At 46.0% G+C, this 19,945-nt stretch overlaps 1 protein-coding gene across 1 annotated transcript in view; it reads right to left on the bottom strand.

Moving 5' to 3' along the window:
- Window positions 1-8,113: 8,113 nt before the first annotated feature.
- Window positions 8,114-19,945, bottom strand: part of LOC140411350 (NACHT, LRR and PYD domains-containing protein 3-like) — an 888,640-nt gene continuing 876,808 nt past the window's right edge. Inside the window, exons 8-11 of the mRNA XM_072500470.1 lie at window positions 11,858-12,028; window positions 11,552-11,719; window positions 11,333-11,416; window positions 8,114-9,493 (exon numbers count right to left, since the gene is read on the bottom strand). Of these exons, the coding sequence (XP_072356571.1) occupies window positions 9,484-9,493; window positions 11,333-11,416; window positions 11,552-11,719; window positions 11,858-12,028 (433 nt within the window). The 3' untranslated portion in view covers window positions 8,114-9,483. The remainder of the gene's footprint in view (window positions 9,494-11,332; window positions 11,417-11,551; window positions 11,720-11,857; window positions 12,029-19,945) is intronic.

The raw sequence follows: 19,945 nt of genomic DNA, 5'->3' as shown, positions 1-19,945 counted from the left end.
ATAATTATACAAGGGAAACTCCATCAATAACGTTTTGAATTGCACGCCCCAGCATCAGTGGGAAGACCAAACATTTCAGTGCCTTCCTTGGGGACAGTAACACAAACACTCTGGAAAATCCCCTGCAACGTTACCTTTGATGAACCTGCTAATGAGCAAAAAGTGTCTCCCTGCCACGTCCTCTTTTCTCAACAGTTCAAGGGGAGGTTGACTTGAACTGATAAATGACAACTAACATTCATGCCACACAAATAGAATGTCATTCACCTGAGGAAGGAGCAGCGCTCCGAAAACTAGTGACATCGAAACAAACCTGTTGGACTTTAACCTGGTGTTGTAAAACTTCTTACTGTACACAAATAGAAGACCATCTTTAAGAAGAAAGAGTCAAAATACTTTCCCTTAACATTCAAGAACAACAACATTTCTGAGTCATTGACCATTATTATTATGGGGAGTTACCATTAAGCAGAAACTTGACCAGCTGTCTGAATACTGTAGCTGCAACCATCAGTTAAAGGCAACTTATTTATTAAACCTATTAGGATCATGATACAGTGTGAAACCCCGTACACAGCGGGTAGGATCCTGATACACTGCTGTTGTCATTTTACAGATAAATATGATCCAATCGAGTTAACGCACAACATGTTTTGTTGCAAAACATTTGCCAGTTATTCAAAAACAGTTTCAAGCTATGTTTGCTGCATTCGGTGAAAACTCATTTTTATAGTTTGTTCAGTTTCAAACAGAAATTGGTTATTTAATGTGCTGGATATGGAATTTACTGTAGCTCACATTCAACCATGAATTAGATTTATATCATAACTGGAATTATTCTTCACAAGAACAACTTGCGTGTATAGTGCCTTTAAACTGCCCCAAGGTTCTTCCCGTGAAGGTTATCAACATTTAAATGATCTGGAGAACGATTGACTCTTTGAAATCTGTGCTGTCTCGTGGAAAGAGCTGTCAGTTTTATTCCACAGTCCAACTTCCTCCACCGCCCTGTAAATAAATTCTCTTTAAGCTCCTGTGGAATTTGATTGTACCACCCTGTCAGATTGAAAAGTAAAAGAACGTGAATACTGGAAGGGAAAGAAATGCTGGAAATTCTCAGAAGGTCAGCAAAATCTGGGGAGACAAACAGAATGAAGAATTCAGACCCATGGGGTTGCATCTGAATTGAAGAAAGATAGAAATATAACAGGTTTTAAACCAGTGGAGTGAAGCAGGGAGCAGGATGTGCAAAAGCTGGACATTTGTAAGTGAGGAGGGAATAAGAGTAGGTTTAATTATACAAATTCCAAACTATCAAATTCCCACACTGCAGGAGGCCATTTGGCCCATCGAGGCTGCACAGACACTTTGAAAGAGCACCCTATCTAGGCCCACTCCCCTGCCCTATCCAGTAACTCTACCTAACCTTTGGGGACTTGGGGGTAATTTAGAATGGATTATCCATCTAAGCTGCACATCTTTGGACTGTGGGATGAAACCGGAGAGCCCGGAGGAAACCCACGCAGACACAGGAAGAAATTTGCAAACTCCACACAGACAGTTCCCCAAGGCCGGAATTGAACGCAGGTCCCTGGCGCTGTGAGGCTGCAGTGCTAACCACGGTGCCACCGTGCTGTCTCTTGTTAGAATGTTTATAGTAAATAAACAAAGGATGTGTCCAACCGTCCCAATGTAACATGAAGGAATAAAAAAATGGCAAAATCAAACCAGCAAAAAACAACATGGAAGCAGCAGAAATTGTTTATTTAATGTGCTGGATATGGACTTTACTGTAGCTCACATTCAACCATGAATTAGATTTATCTCATAACTGGAATTATTCTTCACAAGAACAACTTGCGTGTATAGTGCCTTTAAACTATCCCAAGGTTCTTCCCGTGAACGTTATCAATGGAAAATGGTGTTAAAATGTTGGCTCTGCCCCATGGAAAGCGTTATTACGACAAAAGCTTGGTCAAAGACAAAGTTTTAAATGGTCATCTTAAAGGGAAGAGGCAGTGATAGATAAGGGAATTTTAGGCCAAGTCAGCTGAAAGCTCGGATGTCGATGTTCTTGAGACTAAAATTCAAAACCTCCAGGATATCAGATGGTCAAACCAGATGGTCAAACGGTAAACTGGACACGAATTCAGACAACCTCCATCCGATAAAATCAACTTCAATGGATGAAGCAACTTGTGCACATGGTTGGAAACTGTCCAGGTCCTTATCTGAAATCTCAAATAATCAATGTCCCAGGTGAGGTGAAGGATATGCTTCAAAGTAACTCTGAAGTTCTCTCTTTGAAGCTCGGCAGCATTGAGATCAATAAATGGCAGGAGCTTGATGCCAATTGTTCAGAATAATACAAATTGTCCATCAATCTGCCTGAAGCTTTAGGTCTCAATGTCTTCCTGCTGAGGCAGAACAGCAGCAGAGAAATACATCAAAAATAAACTAATATGTTCTTCAAGTATCTGCGGATCGAGGAGAGCCAAGTCAGTCACATAGAGGACCATGGCAGAAAAACATTAACCTGAATAGAGGTCAATCTTGGAATCGAAGGACATCTGACGATGCAATTACTGAGTCAAGAATGAAATATTGTGACCCTTGTTGAATTGAGTAAATGCCGAGCCAATTATCTTCTTGGTAGCCACCCAGTCAAATCCCCTTGGGATTTTATACTTTCCAATATAGATAATGTCTCCTTCTTCAGATTGGGCTATAGTTCCAATCTGTTCGATCTTCAGTGGGATGCAAAATATGTGATGGCCCATTGGTGAACCTGAGTTACATTAACTCAACTGGTGTATGACCACACCCCCTCCAACAAACACAACACACATTTCAGCATTTCAGGAAGTATCGATCTTCAGTTCCTAACGTATTCGGAGTTAGCTGACCCCACCAACTTGTGCATTGATTCCCATATGGACATTGCAGAAAGGAGCTTTATTCAATCTCCAGTCATATTTCATTAAGTTAACGGTTCTCATCTGGCTTTGTGCCAAGCTCTACACATGCGGTCAATACTGACAGAGTTCACGGCTCTCGCCCACTGTAAGGCCAATTCCTCACATAGAGCAAGGAGTCACAGACTCAGCACCGTAGCAATGCTGTTCACTAATTTCATCTGTGGAAGTTGGTACAAATGCAAAGTTTTCCCTTTATAAACAAGAAATTACAGATAATTGACAGACTAGCGGGATTTCATGCAAATTCATTAAAAAGACACTGATTTGAGCCCACAGTTTAGGAACATGGTTTGCATGTCACATATTACAATAGTTCTCAGCAGTCTATTAAATCTTGGATATAATTCCACTCGCACACAGCAAACTCTAAGCAAACTTCCAATAGATCATGAATCGCCTTCATAAATCTACAAGATGCTCAGTCACTTTGGGAGTGGAACTGGCTGTCAGGTGGAGTACCAAACGGGCGACACAATTAACATCACCAATATTGTGTTGCAGCAGACCTAATTTAATCCCAGCAATATATGCCGAACAATATATGCCTGACATCAAAGTTAATCTGGGAACTTTTTACCCTGTATGTGAATGCTGTATATTGACCTGTAGGCTGACTCTGCCTTGACTCAGTGATGCTGCCGCTCATGCCTCACAATCATTATTCAAACTGGATAGAGGGATGGCAATAAATATTTTTGAACAAGACTTCCAACAGACATATATGTACCACACACGGTACCTCAAAATTTGTGTTACAGTTCAGAAGTGTGGAAATTGAGCTCATTTTGCACTGCTGTTGAAGAGAAATGTATAACCCATGATGCTTTGTACTTGAATGCACAGCTTGTGAAACTAGATCAGAATGACAGGAATTTATGTAATCATAGAATTTACAGTGCAGAAAGAGGCCATTCGGCCCATCGAGTCTGCACCAACCCTTGGAAAGAGCACCCCACTTAAGCCCACACCGCCACCCCATCCCCGCAACACAGTAACTCCACCCAACCTTTTTGGACAATTAAGGGCAATTTAGCATGGACAATACACCTAACCTGCACATCTTTGGACTGTGGGAGGAAACCGGAGCACCCGGAGCAAACCTACACCACACGGGGAGAACGTGCAGACTCTGTACAGACAGTGACCCAAGCTGGGAATCGAACCTGGGATCCTGGAGTTGTGAAGCAACTGTGCTAACTACTGTGCTACCGTGCTGCCTGGAATAATTTTAGCCCTGGGGTAATGGTAGATTATAATCAACCATTGGTTTCCCACCTCACCGATTATATTCATCATTGACTTTAGTGGAATAAAACTGGTCGGAAAGTTGCTTTTTAGTGTGTGTCTGGTTCCATGTTTTACCTTAAACCAACATTTTTATTCATTAAGTCATAGAATTAAGCTGCACATAATGAGGTCATTCGGCCAATTGAGACGGTACTGGCTCTTTTGAGTGCCTATTCAATTTGACCGTCTCCCCACCTCTCCCCAAGTGTTTGTCCTTCAGGTGTTTACCCAATTCTCTTGAAAGTTGAGATTGAATTTGCTTCCAACAGTCTTTCAGCCTGTTAATCCTCGATCATAACAACTTGCTGTATAAAATATATTTTAAAAACTCCTCGTCTCATCTTTCGCTTATGTCATTTGTCCAAAACCTATGCTCTTTACACAGGGTCCCTTTGGTATATAACATAATTGTAAAGATAAAGGTCATCCATTCATTCAGTGGCGATTTCAGAAAACACGTCTTCACACCAGAGTATTGCAAATATGGGAATTGTCAACCACAAAAGCTGTTGAGACTAGGGGTCAATTGGCTATTTAAAATAGAGATTGGTACATTCTAGATTAGGTGAATTGGACATTGAATTCTCCCTCAGTGCACCCAAACAGGCGCCGGAATGTGGCGACTAGGGGCGTTTCACAGTAACTTCATTGCAGTGTTAATGTAAGCCTACTTGTGACAATAAAGATTATATAAAAAAGATAGAGATAGGCTATCACCCAGGTTAAGGAATGAACACATGTTGATGGAGCCAAGGTAGATTATTCCTTGTCAAGTTGAATGACAAAAGCAGCAGAAGGGCCCAAGTCCTTTTTATATCTATGTATTCATTATTTTCTTCCTGATGCAAAACATTACTACTTTTTTGACTAAATTCTGAATTGAAATATTTACCATCAGTTTGCAGGACAGCAATCTGACACCTGCTTGCATTGAGGTCGGCATTCAGTGTGAACTAATCTTTTTTCTTTCTACAGATGCTGTCAGACCAGATTTTCCAGCATTTTCTGTTTTTGTTTCAGATTCCAGGATCCGCAGTAATTTGCTTTTATCTTCGTATTTGACAATACTCTACCTGGACAGAAATAAATTCACAGGCTATTGTGTTCCTGGTTTGCGACATCTCTTAATGAGCAGCAAAAACAGGGAGCTGTTTCAGTGAGTACAGCTGTTAGTGTTCAGTTACTAAATATAGCGATCGTGTTATGGACAGCGATCCTGTTATGGACAATGTTAGGAATTAATATGAACAACACATTCTTCTGCGGTGCTTCGCCAATAGGATGATATGTTGCACCTAGTGCCTGTGTATTCCTCTTGCGCGATGTTCAGATCCTATTGATTTACACAGAACAATGTTAACATAATACACTGGCTGCATATCCAATGAATAAATGAAACATACCGCCACATCTAATATTGCTCTCCACCAAAAGCAATATCTAAACTTGCGTTGGATATCAAATCAACATTGCCTTTAATTACACCGATTGTACAGTTAATTTTGCTGACAGTGGAACTGAATTTCGGGTGGAGCATCTCATTGGCGCCATTGTACCTCTATCAATGATTTCATGGCTTGTGGGCACTGCTGGCAAGTTAATTTGTGTTGACTTTGTTCCCATTTAGATTGGCCCTTCGTTAATTCCCATTTAGATTGACCCATTTAGGGGCTGTTTAGCACAGGGCTAAATCGCTGGCTTTGAAAGCAGACCAAGGCAGGCCAGCAGCACGGTTCAATTCCCGTAACAGCCTCCCCGAACAGGCGCCGGAATGTGGCGACTAGGGGCTTTTCACAGTAACTTCATTTGAAGCCTACTTGTGACAATAAGCGATTTTCATTTTCATTTCATCTCATTTTTCAGATTGTGTAGAACCGCCTTCCTTGAAAAGTCCATCTGGTGTATATACACCCAAATTTCTGTGAGAAATTCTGTGAGAAGGGAGTTCAAGACATGAGATCCAGTGGCAGTGAAGGGACGCAATATAGTTCTGAATTAGGATCTTGTGTGACTTGGTTATACATGAAGGCCCTCATGGTTATACATGAATGCCTTCTCAACCTTGCCCATCGCCTGAGGCATGGTGATCCTCAGGTTAAATCACCAACAGTCAACTCTCCCCCTCAATGGGGAAAACAGCCTATGGTCATGAGGAACGATGGCAACTTTACCTGTGTGACTTGGAGTGGAGCTTCCAGGTGGTGTTGTTCCTATGCGTTTTGCTGCCCTTGGCCTCCCAGTGGTAGCGGTCACATATTTGGAAGGTATTATCAAATAAAGCTCGGGGAGTTGCTTGTATACATCACACAATGCTGCTCTGCCACTTTGAGCCGGCGGTGGGGGTGGGGGAAATGAATTCTTGAAGTGCAGCATTGGATGCCAATCAAATGGGCTACTGTGTTCATACATGTTGCTACATCGGCACTCATCCAGACGAGTGGAGACTGTGCTATCGCACTGCTGCATGATGCTTTGTAGATCAAGGAAAGATTTTGTGGAGTCAGGACATGAATTACTCGCCACAAAATTTCCAGCCTCTGAATAGCGCTTGTAGCGATAGAACTTATAAAACTAGTCCAGCTACGTTTTCTGGTTTATGGTGACTCTCGGGATCCATATTTTGGACACTTCAGTGATGGTTAAGTTGTTAACTGTCAAGGGGGATGGTTAGATTTTATTTGGTTGGAGATGACTGGCATTTGTTTAGCATGAATGCTACTTATCAGCCCAAACCTGAATATTGTCCAGGTGCTGCTGAGAATGGCACAGAGGGCTTCAGTTTCTGAGGAGTTGAGAATGGAACTGAACATAATGCAATCATCAGTGAAAATTCAGGCTCCTGATCTGCGATGGAGGGAAGGTCATTGATGATGCACCTGAACATGGTTGATAAGGATACTACCCTAATAAATGCATGCAGCTTAGATAGTTGGACGCAAACAAGCACAACTATCATGCTTTGTGCTCGGTATCACAACAACCAATGGAGATTTTCTGTCTTTCCTCCCCCTTCCCCCCCGCACTTTGAGTGGACCAAGGTGAATATGACCCTGCTAATTTGACTACCTGAATGACAGTTCTTCCAAATTTAGCACAAATCCCTGGATGTTAGTAAGGAGGACTTGCAGATACACAGTCCATTTGGACTCTGCATGGAGCACAAGATGACAGATCAGAGTCAACTAGATATCAGGTTCTGGAGTCACTTAGAGGTCAGACTGGGTAAGATTGGCAGCTTTTCTTCCAAATAGGACATTTGTGAATCAGATTTTTTATGACAATCAAGGATGGCTTTGTGGTCATCATTTCTGAGACTATCTTTACATTCCAGATTTATTAATTAATGTAATTTAAGTTCCACTGTATTGTGGGATCTGAATTCTTGGCCTCTGGATTACTACTCAGTGAGATTACTACCATGCCTTCATATTGTACACCCATCCATGAATGTGAGTCCGTGAATGTCGACCTATGAGGTTCTGACAGCACTGATTAGAAGGCAGAAGTTTAAATCAGTTTGATCCCCGTCTGCTGTTTTCCTATAGCCCTTTAGATTGAGTTTCATTAGGAAAATATAACATTGCTTTTTCTTTGCAATGTTACACATGGCTTTGTCAATTTGGGCTATGAATTAGTTGTCTATTCAGTTATTTATCTCTGTCTCCGCTGATGGAGGAACAAGTTCAGTTCAGATTGACAAAAGCAGCTCAGATCACTGAGAGAATCAAGGGCTGGACTACGAATTTTTGTTTGATCACAGGCTCAAGGAAATTATTGTTGTTTAGACCCACTATGAAAGTCTGAAATGTATTTTCTAAAGTTCATTGTAAATAAAATGTGATATTAAATTGAATCTAAAAAGCAATTTATTGAAATCCAAAATAAAACTGGAAATCTTTGAAGTAGAAGTGGAGCAATAATGATTATCAAAGAGATAAAAGCAATATTAATCTAACACTTCCTGCTGGAAAATGAGAATAAGGCACATTTTACAACCGTCGGATTTTACTCCACATTATGGGAAAGAAAATGGGCAAAATATAAAACCTGTGCTCCAGTTGATCTTTTCAGGATCCTGTCCATTGATTTACCTTAACATTAGAATCATTTCCATACACATTTTGGATTTGTATCCTTCAAAAATTTCAGACAATTACATGCTTTGATACTGGACCAGGCCCCTCCCCACCTGCACGTTCTTGGTGTGATTCAGTTGATTTTTGTTTCAAGTAGACATTAAAGTTTTAGATTCAAGATATTTCCTAAGAGAATAAAGCTATAAGATTCCAAAGTTTTTCAACAAACAATCTAAACTTTACTATACAAGTTCATAAAGATACAACAATTTACAACATCTATCTTGAACTCCAATGTTCAGGGTTAACATGAGGCAAATATGAATTAACAGGCAAACTGTGGTCTAACACCCACATTATGCATTTAATAGCAGACGTGACCAAAACCAATCCCATGAATTTCTAAGCAAACAATCCAGACGTTCCAGTAAACACAGTCACTAATCTCACTAAAACTCTGTCGCTCTCAAGAATGATTCCAGTGTCCAGCTTTGAAGATCAAATTTGGAATTCTCTCTGAATAGGGTTGCTTCAATAGCTACTCAGCTCGTAGGGTTTTATTTTCTCCTCTGGAGACTCTGATCTCCTGGATTCCCAAACCTGCATTCCAGCACCAATTCACAGGCATGACTTTAGCACCCTAGCTGAACTGATCAGAACAGTATCGCTTCAAACTCTGCTCTGCAGCACAGAGTCACCAACCTTCTGCTACTTTCTTCAATCTCCTGGGCTTCTACCTTGAACGGCAGGGTAGCACAGTGGTTAGCACTCTTGCTTGTAGAACCAGGGTCCCACGTTCGATTTCCAGCTTGGGTCACTGTCTGTGCAGAGTCGACACATTCTCCCGTGTCTGTGGGTTTCCTCCGGGTGCTCTGGTTTCCTCCCACAAGTTCCGAAATACGTGCTAAGTGAATTGGACAAGCTGAATTGTGATGACTAGGGGAGCTTCACAGCAACTTCATTGCAATGTATGTAAGTCTTGTGATAATTATAAAGATTATGATTATCAGAACCATCACTTCTTATCGTTTGCCAACCGCTGTCCTTTTTCTGCTCGGAGCCTCTCTCTCTTCCTCTCTTTCTTCTGAACTTGGACTTCTTCCTGTCCTCTTTCCCCACCCAATGTCTGGCACTCATGTCAATTATGGCATGCTGCTGGGGACAATGATTATGATTTTCACATCATATTTAAATTTTTATACAAGCAGACTGGGCCTGACCCCCAGCCCAAAGAAATATAAAATGACAGATTATGCGTGCACCATGCACTCCCGACCCACATGGCACAACAACTCTCCATGTGAGGACTGGATAAGGACTGGATTTCCCAGCCCCTCCGTGCTATGTTTGGATCTTGTAACAAATGTCTTCTATGATGAACATGCAGAAACATTCCCTTGTCCATTACTTCAGACACCTCTTGAAAAGAAAATCAAACCGGATAGTCAGGCACCGCCGATTCTTTACAAATCGATGCTGGTTCTATCTGATCAGCTGAAAAATTCCAAGCTGCTTCCTGACCAAATCCCAAATTTTGGAATCTAGTCATTCAGATTAAAAGATGTTTAGGCTAACTGACTGATTTCCGATCAGAAACTGATCAGATTCCCCCCCCCCCCCCCCCTCACCTTTCTCAAATGGCAATGCTTTGGTAACCGGGCTCACTTTTACTTGGAGGAACTGCTTTTAATGTAGGGCGGCACGGTGGCACAGTTAACACTGTTGCACAGAGCCAGGGACCCAGGTTCGATTCCCGGCTTGATCACTGTGCGGAGTCTGCATGTTCTCCACGTGTCTGCGTTGGTTTTCTACGGGTGCTGGTTTCCTCCACAAGTCCCGAAACACGTGCCGTTAGGTGATTTGGACATTCGGAATTCTCCCTCTGTACCCAAACAGGCGCCAGAGTGTGGCGACCAGGGGATTTTCACAGTAACTACATTGCTGTGTTAATGTAAGTCTACTTGTGACACGAATAAAGATTATTATGATTATAATCCACAGTTTTATCTGGGAAGGCACTGCTGAGAGGTCTTCTGACTAAAATCACTCACAAACTATTTTCCAATTTTAAGTGGGTAAGAAGCCCTGCGTTTTACATGTTTAAGATATAGTTCAACTTTGCACAAGAACAATTCTGAGTTCCCTTCCCAGGAGGCAACAATAGAGGTTCAGTGTCACAAAGTCATGAACATTTCCAAGTGTAGGTCATTATACAAAGCCACACGAACTACAGGTAAGAACAAGGCCAGTCACTGGTCCCTCTGCAATTTCAATCGCAAGATTTGCATTCTCCACTGGTTTTGTTTTAAAAATTGTGTCCACAGTATCTACTTAATGTTTAATTTCCACAGTGACACCAGACATGTCCCCATGTTGGTGTCAGAAAGAGGGATAATTTAGAGTCAGTAAACACTGCAAAAGCTCATAAACAGCAGAATGTCCACTGACACTTTCCCCACTTCTTCTTTCGGTGTGTCATCCATCCTGGTGCACCAACCTCTAGAACTTTGTCTCTGGAGTCTCTCTGAGTGACTCCAGAGACTTAACTGTGGGCCCCATTGGATGGTTGGATCTATCAACTTGTAAAGACCTTGTCCCCATCTTGAACACCACTGCTTCCCTTGACAAAAGGGCCACTGGGCACAGATATGGAGTAACAACCCAGGAATAAAGAGTGCAATTATCAGTGTCCCACTGCAGTCCAGACTGAGTTCCACCTTGGGTCCTTCCTGTCTGTACATTTCCCTAGTGCCCCATTGGGGATCATTCAGCCCCGGATCTCCTGCAGAAGCAGCGCTGTGGGGCCGGGAGGCGGAGTCTGGTGACCCTGTTGCTGGGCCCCTGATGTCACAATGGGAGATGACCCTCACTCAGCTCCAACTGGAAACAGATTTCAACCTGGAGCCCGGCCGGTTAAAGGGGAGAGACAGGGAATCAGAGAAAAATGTCCAGAGAATGAAAGCTGGGATGTTTATAAATTAAAATATTCACATTATTACACTCAGTCTGGATCTGGATTCCCGCAGTGCCTTCAGGTGCCTCTTTGTGGTTGGACTGAACAGATTCTCCAGAAGCCTGAAACAGATTAAAGATTTAATAGGAATGAAATAGAGTGACCATAAGTGTAAATAACAGGAATGACAAATATTAACCATAAACATTACTTGATCCATTTTATGTTTTATGTATTACATTAATACAAACACTTACAAGATCCGCTCCAGACTCTTGCAGGTCAGTGTGAGGTGGTGAAGAGCAAGAGCACATTGGTCTGTGAATGAGTTTAATCCCAGGTTCAGATCTTTCAGTGACCGGTTTTTACTGAGAGCAGAGGCAAGATCCTCGACACAAGAATCTGTGAGACCTGCATTCCATAGGCTGGGGGTCAGAGAGAGAAATAACAGCAATCAGGGTATATACACAGAGTTTATTACTAACATGACTGATACTATTAATAACATTACAATGCAGATATTCAGTTATTATGAACACAATATCGCACAGTCTTGTATTTACCTCAGTTTCTGTATTTTACAATCTGGATTCCTCAGAGCCATAGACAGTAGTATCACTCCTGAATCTCCCAGATTACTAACACTCAGGTCCAGATCTGTCAGTGACTGGTTTGTACGGAGAGCATCGACAAGACTTTCAGCACAAGAATTTGTGAGAGCGACAGCTCCCAGTCTGGGGATTGGAGAGAGAAATAACAGGAATTATAATAATAGTCTTTATTGGCATCACAAGTAGGCTTACATTAACACTGCAATGAAGTTATTGTGAAAAGCCACATTCCGGCACCTGTTCGAGTACACTGAGGGAGAACTCAATGTCCAAATTACCTAACATTCGAGTAAATGAAATGAAAATGAAATGAAAATTGCTTATTGTCACAAGTAGGCTTCAAATGAAGTTACTGTGAAAAGCCCCTAGTCGCCACATTCTGGCGCCTGTTCGGGAGGCTGTTACGGGAATCAAACGGTGCTGCTGGCCTGCCTTGGTCTGCTTTTAAAGCCAGCGAATTAGCCCTGTGCTAAACAGCCCCTCCCTAGTGATCATCCACAACATGATTACTGAAACTATGAATAATGCAGTGTTTATTGATAACACTATTATTGACACAATGGTAGTATTACGATCCAGGACCAGACCCCAACAGTTGCTGAGATACCAGACAGAGACCCCAATATTTTTAGACTGTGAGGAAAGGATACTTTGTTTCAGGACTGATTCCATGCACAGATAGGGATACCATCTATATTTTAAAAATAAATTTAGAGGACCCAATTTTTTCCCAATTAAGGGTCAATTTAGCGTGGCCAATTCGCCTACCCTGCACATCTTTTTGGGTTGTGGGGTGTGACACCCACGCAGATACGTTGAGAATGTCCAAGCTCCACACGGATTGTGACCCGAGGCTAGGATCAAACCCAGGTCCTCGGCGTCATGAGGCAGCGGTGCTAACCACTGCGCCGCCATTATTAATAATCCTAACACAGTGTTAATAACTTCAACCTTATAAATACAAATATCTTTCGATTAATAGTTAAACAATACTTATCAATACAATTGAGTATACGGGCGCGATTCTCCAGAAAAATCTCTCAGTGTGCTAAGGAGTAGGAATTGTCACGGGTTTCCCGGCGCTCAGCCAAGCGAGGCCGGCAACACTGTTCAACATTAATTAGTCCACTTAATGAGGCTTCACGGGTTTCTCGACCCGAATGCCGGTTTGCCTACTGATTCACCGGGACCGCTCCCGCTAGCCCACCACTAACGAGGTCACGCAGCACTAAAGCTGCACTTGCTCAGCCAACCCCAGCCAGCTAACAACAATGGCCCCAAGGAAACCAGCCCCAAGATTCGGGGATGCTGACCTGGGGATGTTCCTGGATGCGGTGGAGGCCAGGAAGGATGTCCTGTTCCCCAGAGGGTGAGCCACAAGGCAGCGGCAGCAGTCACTTGGGCAGTGTGATGAGAAGGACTGGCCTCCAGTGTGAGAAGAAGGTCAATGACCTACACTGGGCAGCATGAGTGAGTAGACACCGATGCCCCACCCACCCCCCCAAAGGAGCATTCCCCCAGACGACCCCGAACCCTCCCTCGATCCCCCCCTCCCCCTCCCGCACTCACCCCTCACACATCTTCAACCCTCCCTCCATCCCAAACCTCCCTTCATGCTCCCCCCCCGCCCCCAACTGTAAAGCATGCATGTGGCTAATGATGCCCTCTCGGTGTCTCCTCAGGACAAGCTCTCCCATAATCAGCGGGTCCAGACTGGAGGCGGAGTACTGGACTTGAGAATCCTCACCTCCTTCAAGGAGCGGGCCTTGGAGGTGACTGATGTGGCCAAGGACAGGGCGGTCACCAATGTGGAGGCTAGTGGACGCAGCAAAGGTGAGGAACCACCGGACTCCACCCAAGGACCTGTCGAACATGAGTAGTGATTGCCTTACTGACCGACCCATCCCTCACACTGACCACATGTCCATTTTCCGGCAAGTCCAGCAGCCGACAGTACGGCACTCTCTCCTGATCTCCAGGAGAACACCTCGGTCGGTCAGTACGGCACTCTCTCCTGATCTCCAGGAGAACACCTTGGAAGAGTGCTCCGAGGATGCAACTGTTGTAGTCGCGGCACAGCTGTCATCCCCACCCTCCGCCAGCGCAGATACACACACCTCGGTGGGAAATTTTAGTAGACAGGCTTCTGGGGCACAATCTGGTGAGCACCACACTGCTGATGATGCACATCTGGTGGAGGCAGGAACCCCCAGGCGAGACTGCAGTTGGTGGTCTGCTGGACCCAGCTGATCCCAGCTTGATGCTGAGCCTCTGGAACAAGGTTACCCAGAGCTGATGGAGATGATAGGGAACGGCCAGGACATTCAGAGGAAGATGTCAATGTCACTCCAGCAGATCCATAGATGATTGGAGGAGCTCCAGAGGCTACGGGTGCAGGAAATGGTGCCGGCAATGAGTGACACCGAGACCAACACTGCTGGGTGGCGACTGCAGTGGAGAGCCTGGTGCGTGACGACGGCACCATGAATGAAGGTGTCCAAGGGGTTGCGCAGTCAGTGACGGCCATGGCTGAGGGTCTCGGCAGTATGTCTGCCTCGCTGGGGGATGTCACCCAGTACCAGGGATGGTGCAGGACGGAGGGTTTCAGATTTCTGGATAATTGGGGCTCATTCTGGAGTCGGTGGGACCTCTACAAACGGGATGGTCTACACCTGGACCAGAGGGGTACCAATATCCTGGGGGGGGAAATTTGCTAATGCTCTTCGGGAGGGTTTAAGCGAGTTCAGCAGGGGCTTGGGAACCTGAATTGTAGCTCCAGTATACAGAAGGTGGAGAGTAGTGAGGTCATGAGTAAGGTTTTAAAGTTGCAGGAGTGTACCGGCAGGCAGGAAGGTGGTTTAAAGTGTGTCTTCTTCAATGCCAGGAGCATCCGGAATAAGGTGGGTGAACTTGCGGCATGGGTTGGTACCTGGGACTTCGATGTTGTGGCCATTTCGGAGACATGGATAGAGCAGGGACAGGAATGGCTGTTGCAGGTGCCGGGGTTTAGATATTTCAGTAAGCTCAGGGAAGGTGGTAAAAGAGGGGGAGGGGTGGCATTGTTAGTCAAGGACAGTATTACGGTGGCAGAAAGGACGTTTGATGACGACTCGTCGATTGAGGTAGTATGGGCTGAGGTTAGAAACAGGTCACCCTGTTAGGGGTTTTCTATAGGCCTCCGAAAAGTTCGAGAGATGTAGAGGAAAGGATTGCAAAGATGATTCTGGATAGGAGCGAAAGCAACAGGGTAGTTGTTATGGGGGACTTTAACTTTCCAAATATTGACTGGAAATGCTATAGTTCGAGTACTTTAGATGGGTCTGTTTTTTGTCCAATGTGTGCAGGAGGGTTTCCTGACACAGTATGTAGATAGGCCAACGAGAGGCAAGGCCGTATTGGATTTGGTACTGGGTAATGAACCAGGACAGGTGTTAGATTTGGAGGTCGGTGAGCACTTTGGTGATAGTGACCACAATTCGATTACGTTTACTTTAGTGATGGAAAGGGATAGGTATATACCGCAGGGCAAGAGTTATATCTGGGGGAAAGGCAATTATGATGCGATGAGGCAAGACTTAGGATGCATCGGATGGAGAGGAAAACTGCAGGCGATGGGCACAATGGAAATGTGGAGCTTGTTCAAGGAACAGCTACTGCGTGTCCGTGATAAGTATGTGCCTGTCAGGCAGGGAGGAAGTGGTTGAGCAAGGGAACCGTGGTTTACTAAGGCAGTTGAAACACTTGTCAAGAGGAAAAGGAGGCTTATGTAAAGATGAGACATGAAGGTTCAGTAAGGGTGCTTGAGGGTTACAAGTTAGCTAGGAAGGACCTAAAGAGAGAGCTAAGAAGAGCCAGGAGGGGACATGAGAAGTCTTTGGCAGGTCGGATCAAGGATAACCCTTTATCGATATGTCAGGAATAAAAGAATGACTAGGGTAAGAGTAGGGCCAGTCAAGGACAGTAGTGGGAAGTTGTGCTTTGAGTCCGAGGAGAGAGGAGAGGTGCTAAATGAATATTTTTCGTCAGTATTCACACAGGAAAAAGACAATGTTGTCGAGGAGAATACTGAGATTCAGGCTACTAGACTAGAAGGACTTGAGGTTCATAAGGAGGAGGTGTTAAAAATTCTGGAAAGGGTGAAAATAGATAAGTCTCCTGGGCCGGATGGGATTTATCCTAGGATTCTCTGGGAAGCTAGGGAGGAGATTGCGATGCCTTTGGCTTTGATCTTTAAGTCATCTTTGTCAACAGGAATAGTGCCAGAAGACAGGAGGATAGCAAATGTTGTCCCCTTGTTCAAGAAGGGGAGTAGAGACAACCCCGGTAACTATAGGCCAGTGAGCCTTGCTTCTGTTGTGGGCAAAATCTTGGAAAGGTTTATAAGAGATAGGGTGTATAATCATCTGGAAAGGAATAATCTGATTAGACATAGTCAACACGGTTTCGTGAAGGGTAGATCGTGCCTCACAAACCTTATTGAGTTCTTTGAGGTGACCAAACAGGTGGATGAGGGTAAAGCAGTTGATGTGGTGTATATGGTTTTCAGTAAAGCGTTTGATAAGGTTCCCCATGGTAGGCTACTGCAGAAAATACGGAATACATTCAGGGAGATTTAGCAGTTTGGATCAGAAATTGGCTAGCTGGAAGAAGGCAAAGGGTGGTGGTTGATGGGAAGTGTTCAGACTGGAGTTCAGTTACTAGTGGTGTACAAGGATCTGTTTTGGGGCCACTGCTGTTTGTCATTTTTATAAATGACCTGGAGGAGGGCGTAGAAGGATGGGTGAGTAAATTTGCAGATGACACTAAAGTCGGTGGAGTTGTGGACAGTGCGGAAGGATGTTACAAGTTACAGAGGGACATAGATAAGCTGCAGCGCTGGGCTGAGAGGTAGCAAATGGAGTTTAATGCAGAAAAGTGTGAGGTGATTCATTTTGGAAGGAATAACAGGAAGACAGAGTACTGGGCTAATGGTAAGATTCTTGGCAGTGTGGATGAGCAGAGAGATCTCGGTGTCCATGTACATAGATCCCTGAAAGTTGCCACTCAAGTTGAGAGGGTTGTTAAGAAGGCGTTTGGTGTGTTAGCTTTTATTGGTAGAGGGATTGAGTTTTGGAGCCATGAGGTCATGTTGCAGCTGTACAAAACTCTGGTGCGGCCGCATTTGGAGTATTGCGTGCAATTCTGGTCGCCGCATTATAGGAATGATGTGGAAGCATTGGAAAGGGTGCAGAGGAGATTTACCAGAATGTTGCCTGGTATGGAGGGAAGATCTTATGAGGAAAGGCTGAGGGACTTGAGGCTGTTTTCGTTAGAGAGAAGAAGGTTAAAAGGTGACTTAATTGAGGCATACAAGATGATCAGAGGATTGGATAGGGTGGACAGTGAGAGCCTTTTTCCTCGGATGGTGATGTCTAGCACGAGGGGACATTTTTAAATTGAGGGGAGATAGAGAAAAGACAGATGTCAGAGATAGGTTCTTTACTCAGAGAGTAGTAAGGGTGTGGAATGCCCTGCCTGCAACAGTAGTGGACACTAAGGGTATTCAAATGGTCATTGGATAGACATATGGACGATAAAGGATTAGTGTAGATGAGCTTTAGAGTGGTTTCACAGGTCGGCGCAACATCGAGGGCCGAAGGGCCTGTACTGTGCTGTAATGTTCTATGTTCTACCAGGCTGACCTTGATGAGGTTCTGCCAGACATGTCTCGCTCTCACATGGGAATGACCGAGGAGTTTGTCCAAGTCTTAGGTGGGCATTACCGAGGCACTGCAGAGCATGGTCCAATGACTGAGGAACATGGCCAGAGGGCGTCGACACAATGGTGCAGGCCATGGGGATCCGCCAACCCTGGCGGAGACAGATTATGCAGGAGCAGCTAGGGCTCAAACCAGCTTCCCGTCAGTCCAAAGGTGAACAGCAGGGCCATAAGGGCATCGACCGGGAGGAGGGGGCACTGAGTACGAACCCAGACCCATCCCATGGGGCGACGGCGGTGGCCACCACCTCTCCCAAGTTACACCTGACTGATGAGGCCGCGTCTCGACATGGCGACACGGCTGTGCATGTGCTCTTGACAAGTGAGGCGGGGCCCTCCGACACCAGAGGGCGCCTGCCAGGGGCATCGAAGGCCAGAGGATGTGGTAAGCAGCTGGCTGCCTCCACCTCAGATGTGCATCTTGGGGAGACACCTAGACATAGTGGTAGAGCTATGAGGGCCAAGCACAACGAGGATCACTGAGGGCACCGGGGGAGAGGGGATGGAGCAGGTAGGGTGCGTGGGGGGGGGGGGTGGGGGGGTCAGGGGCCTGCACCATCGGGAGAGTGGGGACCTATATAGAGCAATAAACATCCTTGTGCACAACCAGTAGCATGCCTCTGTCACTTTCTTCCGCAATGCATCACCCTGTGCAGGTGATAGGTGTGAGCGAGCACTCAGCAGACAGGCAGGGGTTAGACTATGGCACAGATTAAGGACCACCAGTGCCCAGCCTCTATGGGTTATCATCACCCCCCTGCCCTCGCCAATGATCCACGGACAGAGCTGACACAGTCCCAGCACCCTGGAGTGATGTGACACACACCCTGGGAGGGTGGAAAATGGGGTGTTGAGTGGTACGGCTGCGTCGATGGACCAGGCCACATACTAAGTGAATCGGGCGGGTATGAGGGCCTCCCTAGCCCTCTGGGTTTGCCGGACCCTCACCGCTGCCGCTTATCCTGCAGCTTCCAGCTGGGCCTCAGGTTCCTCCCCCGCCTCGTCCACCAGACCGTGCTGGTCCAGCACCTCCTTATCATCCGCGTCCTCCTGCTCCGAGGTGGCCACAGTTTCTTCGTCACCAACCTCCAGTGCGTTGCCCCACTGCTGTGCCAGGTTGTGGAGGACACAGCAGACCACAACAAAGTAGGCGACCCACCGGGCGGTGTACTGGAGGGCACCTCCAGAGCGGTCGTGACATCGGAACTGCATCTTGAGGAGTCTGATGCACCGCTCAATGACAGCCTGGGTGGCTGCATGGGCCTCATTGCGCTGGGTCTCCGCTTCGGTTTCCGGCCTCCGTATTGGCATCATGAGCCAGGTCCTCAGCAATTATCCCTTATCCCCTCAGAGCCAACCGGCCATCCCGGGGTGCTCCTCGAAAAGGGCAGGGATGACCGACCGCCCCATGGTGTAGCTGTCGTCCACACTCCCTGGGAAGCAGGCACACATGTGCATTATCTTCATCTGGTGGTCACAGATGAGTTGTATGTTGAGGGAGTGGATCCCCTTTTGGTTAATGTAGGGAACTCTCAGATGGCCCGGTGGGCACAGAACAGCATGCGTGGCATCTATGACTCCCTGGTCCTGGGGCATCCTGGCGATGGTGGAGAAACCTGCTGCCCAGGCATCCTGTTGGGCCTGATCCATGTCAAAGTGGATGTCGTCTTCCGCCTGGGCATATAGGGCATTCGTAGCCTGCCAGCTGCACCTGTGGGCTGTGGGCTGTGGCCTGTGAGATACCACACAGGTCCCCACTCGAGCCCTGGAATGATCCCGTGGCATAAAGGTTCAGGGCTGCAGTGACCTTGACGGCCACCGGGAGCAGGTGTCTTCCTCCTCCACATGGTGCCAAATCCATGAGGACATGGCACAGGTGTCACAACCTCTCCTTGTTGAGGCGGAGCCTCCTGCAACACATGCTGTCTGTCATTTGTTCCAACGACCAGGGATGCCTGTACACCCTGGACCGTCGCTGGACTCCTCCTCTGGGTTCCTCCCTACCCTGATGGGCGGCCGGGACCTCAGGGTGTGGGGCGGGGTCCGGCACATGGGCCGCTGCCTCGAGCATCTGCAGACACTGCTGCCGCCGCCTTCTCCGGCGTCTGGCTGCATCATGTAGCACCAGCACCACTCGGGCAACCTCTCCGTCCATCATCCCGATCATAACGTTGAATATCTGTAAGGCACTGGGAGAGGGTGTTAGAACGACAGACAGCAGTGGTTCCCACCCCGGGACCCTCCATTCCCCCACTGATCCTCACCACCCCCTATGCAGAATG

Source organism: Scyliorhinus torazame, chromosome 4 (genome assembly GCF_047496885.1).
Source record: "Scyliorhinus torazame isolate Kashiwa2021f chromosome 4, sScyTor2.1, whole genome shotgun sequence".
NCBI classification, from domain to species: Eukaryota; Metazoa; Chordata; class Chondrichthyes; order Carcharhiniformes; family Scyliorhinidae; genus Scyliorhinus; species Scyliorhinus torazame.
The sequence above is the reverse complement of the archived record's forward strand: the minus strand, read 5'-3'. Positions and strand labels throughout refer to the sequence as shown.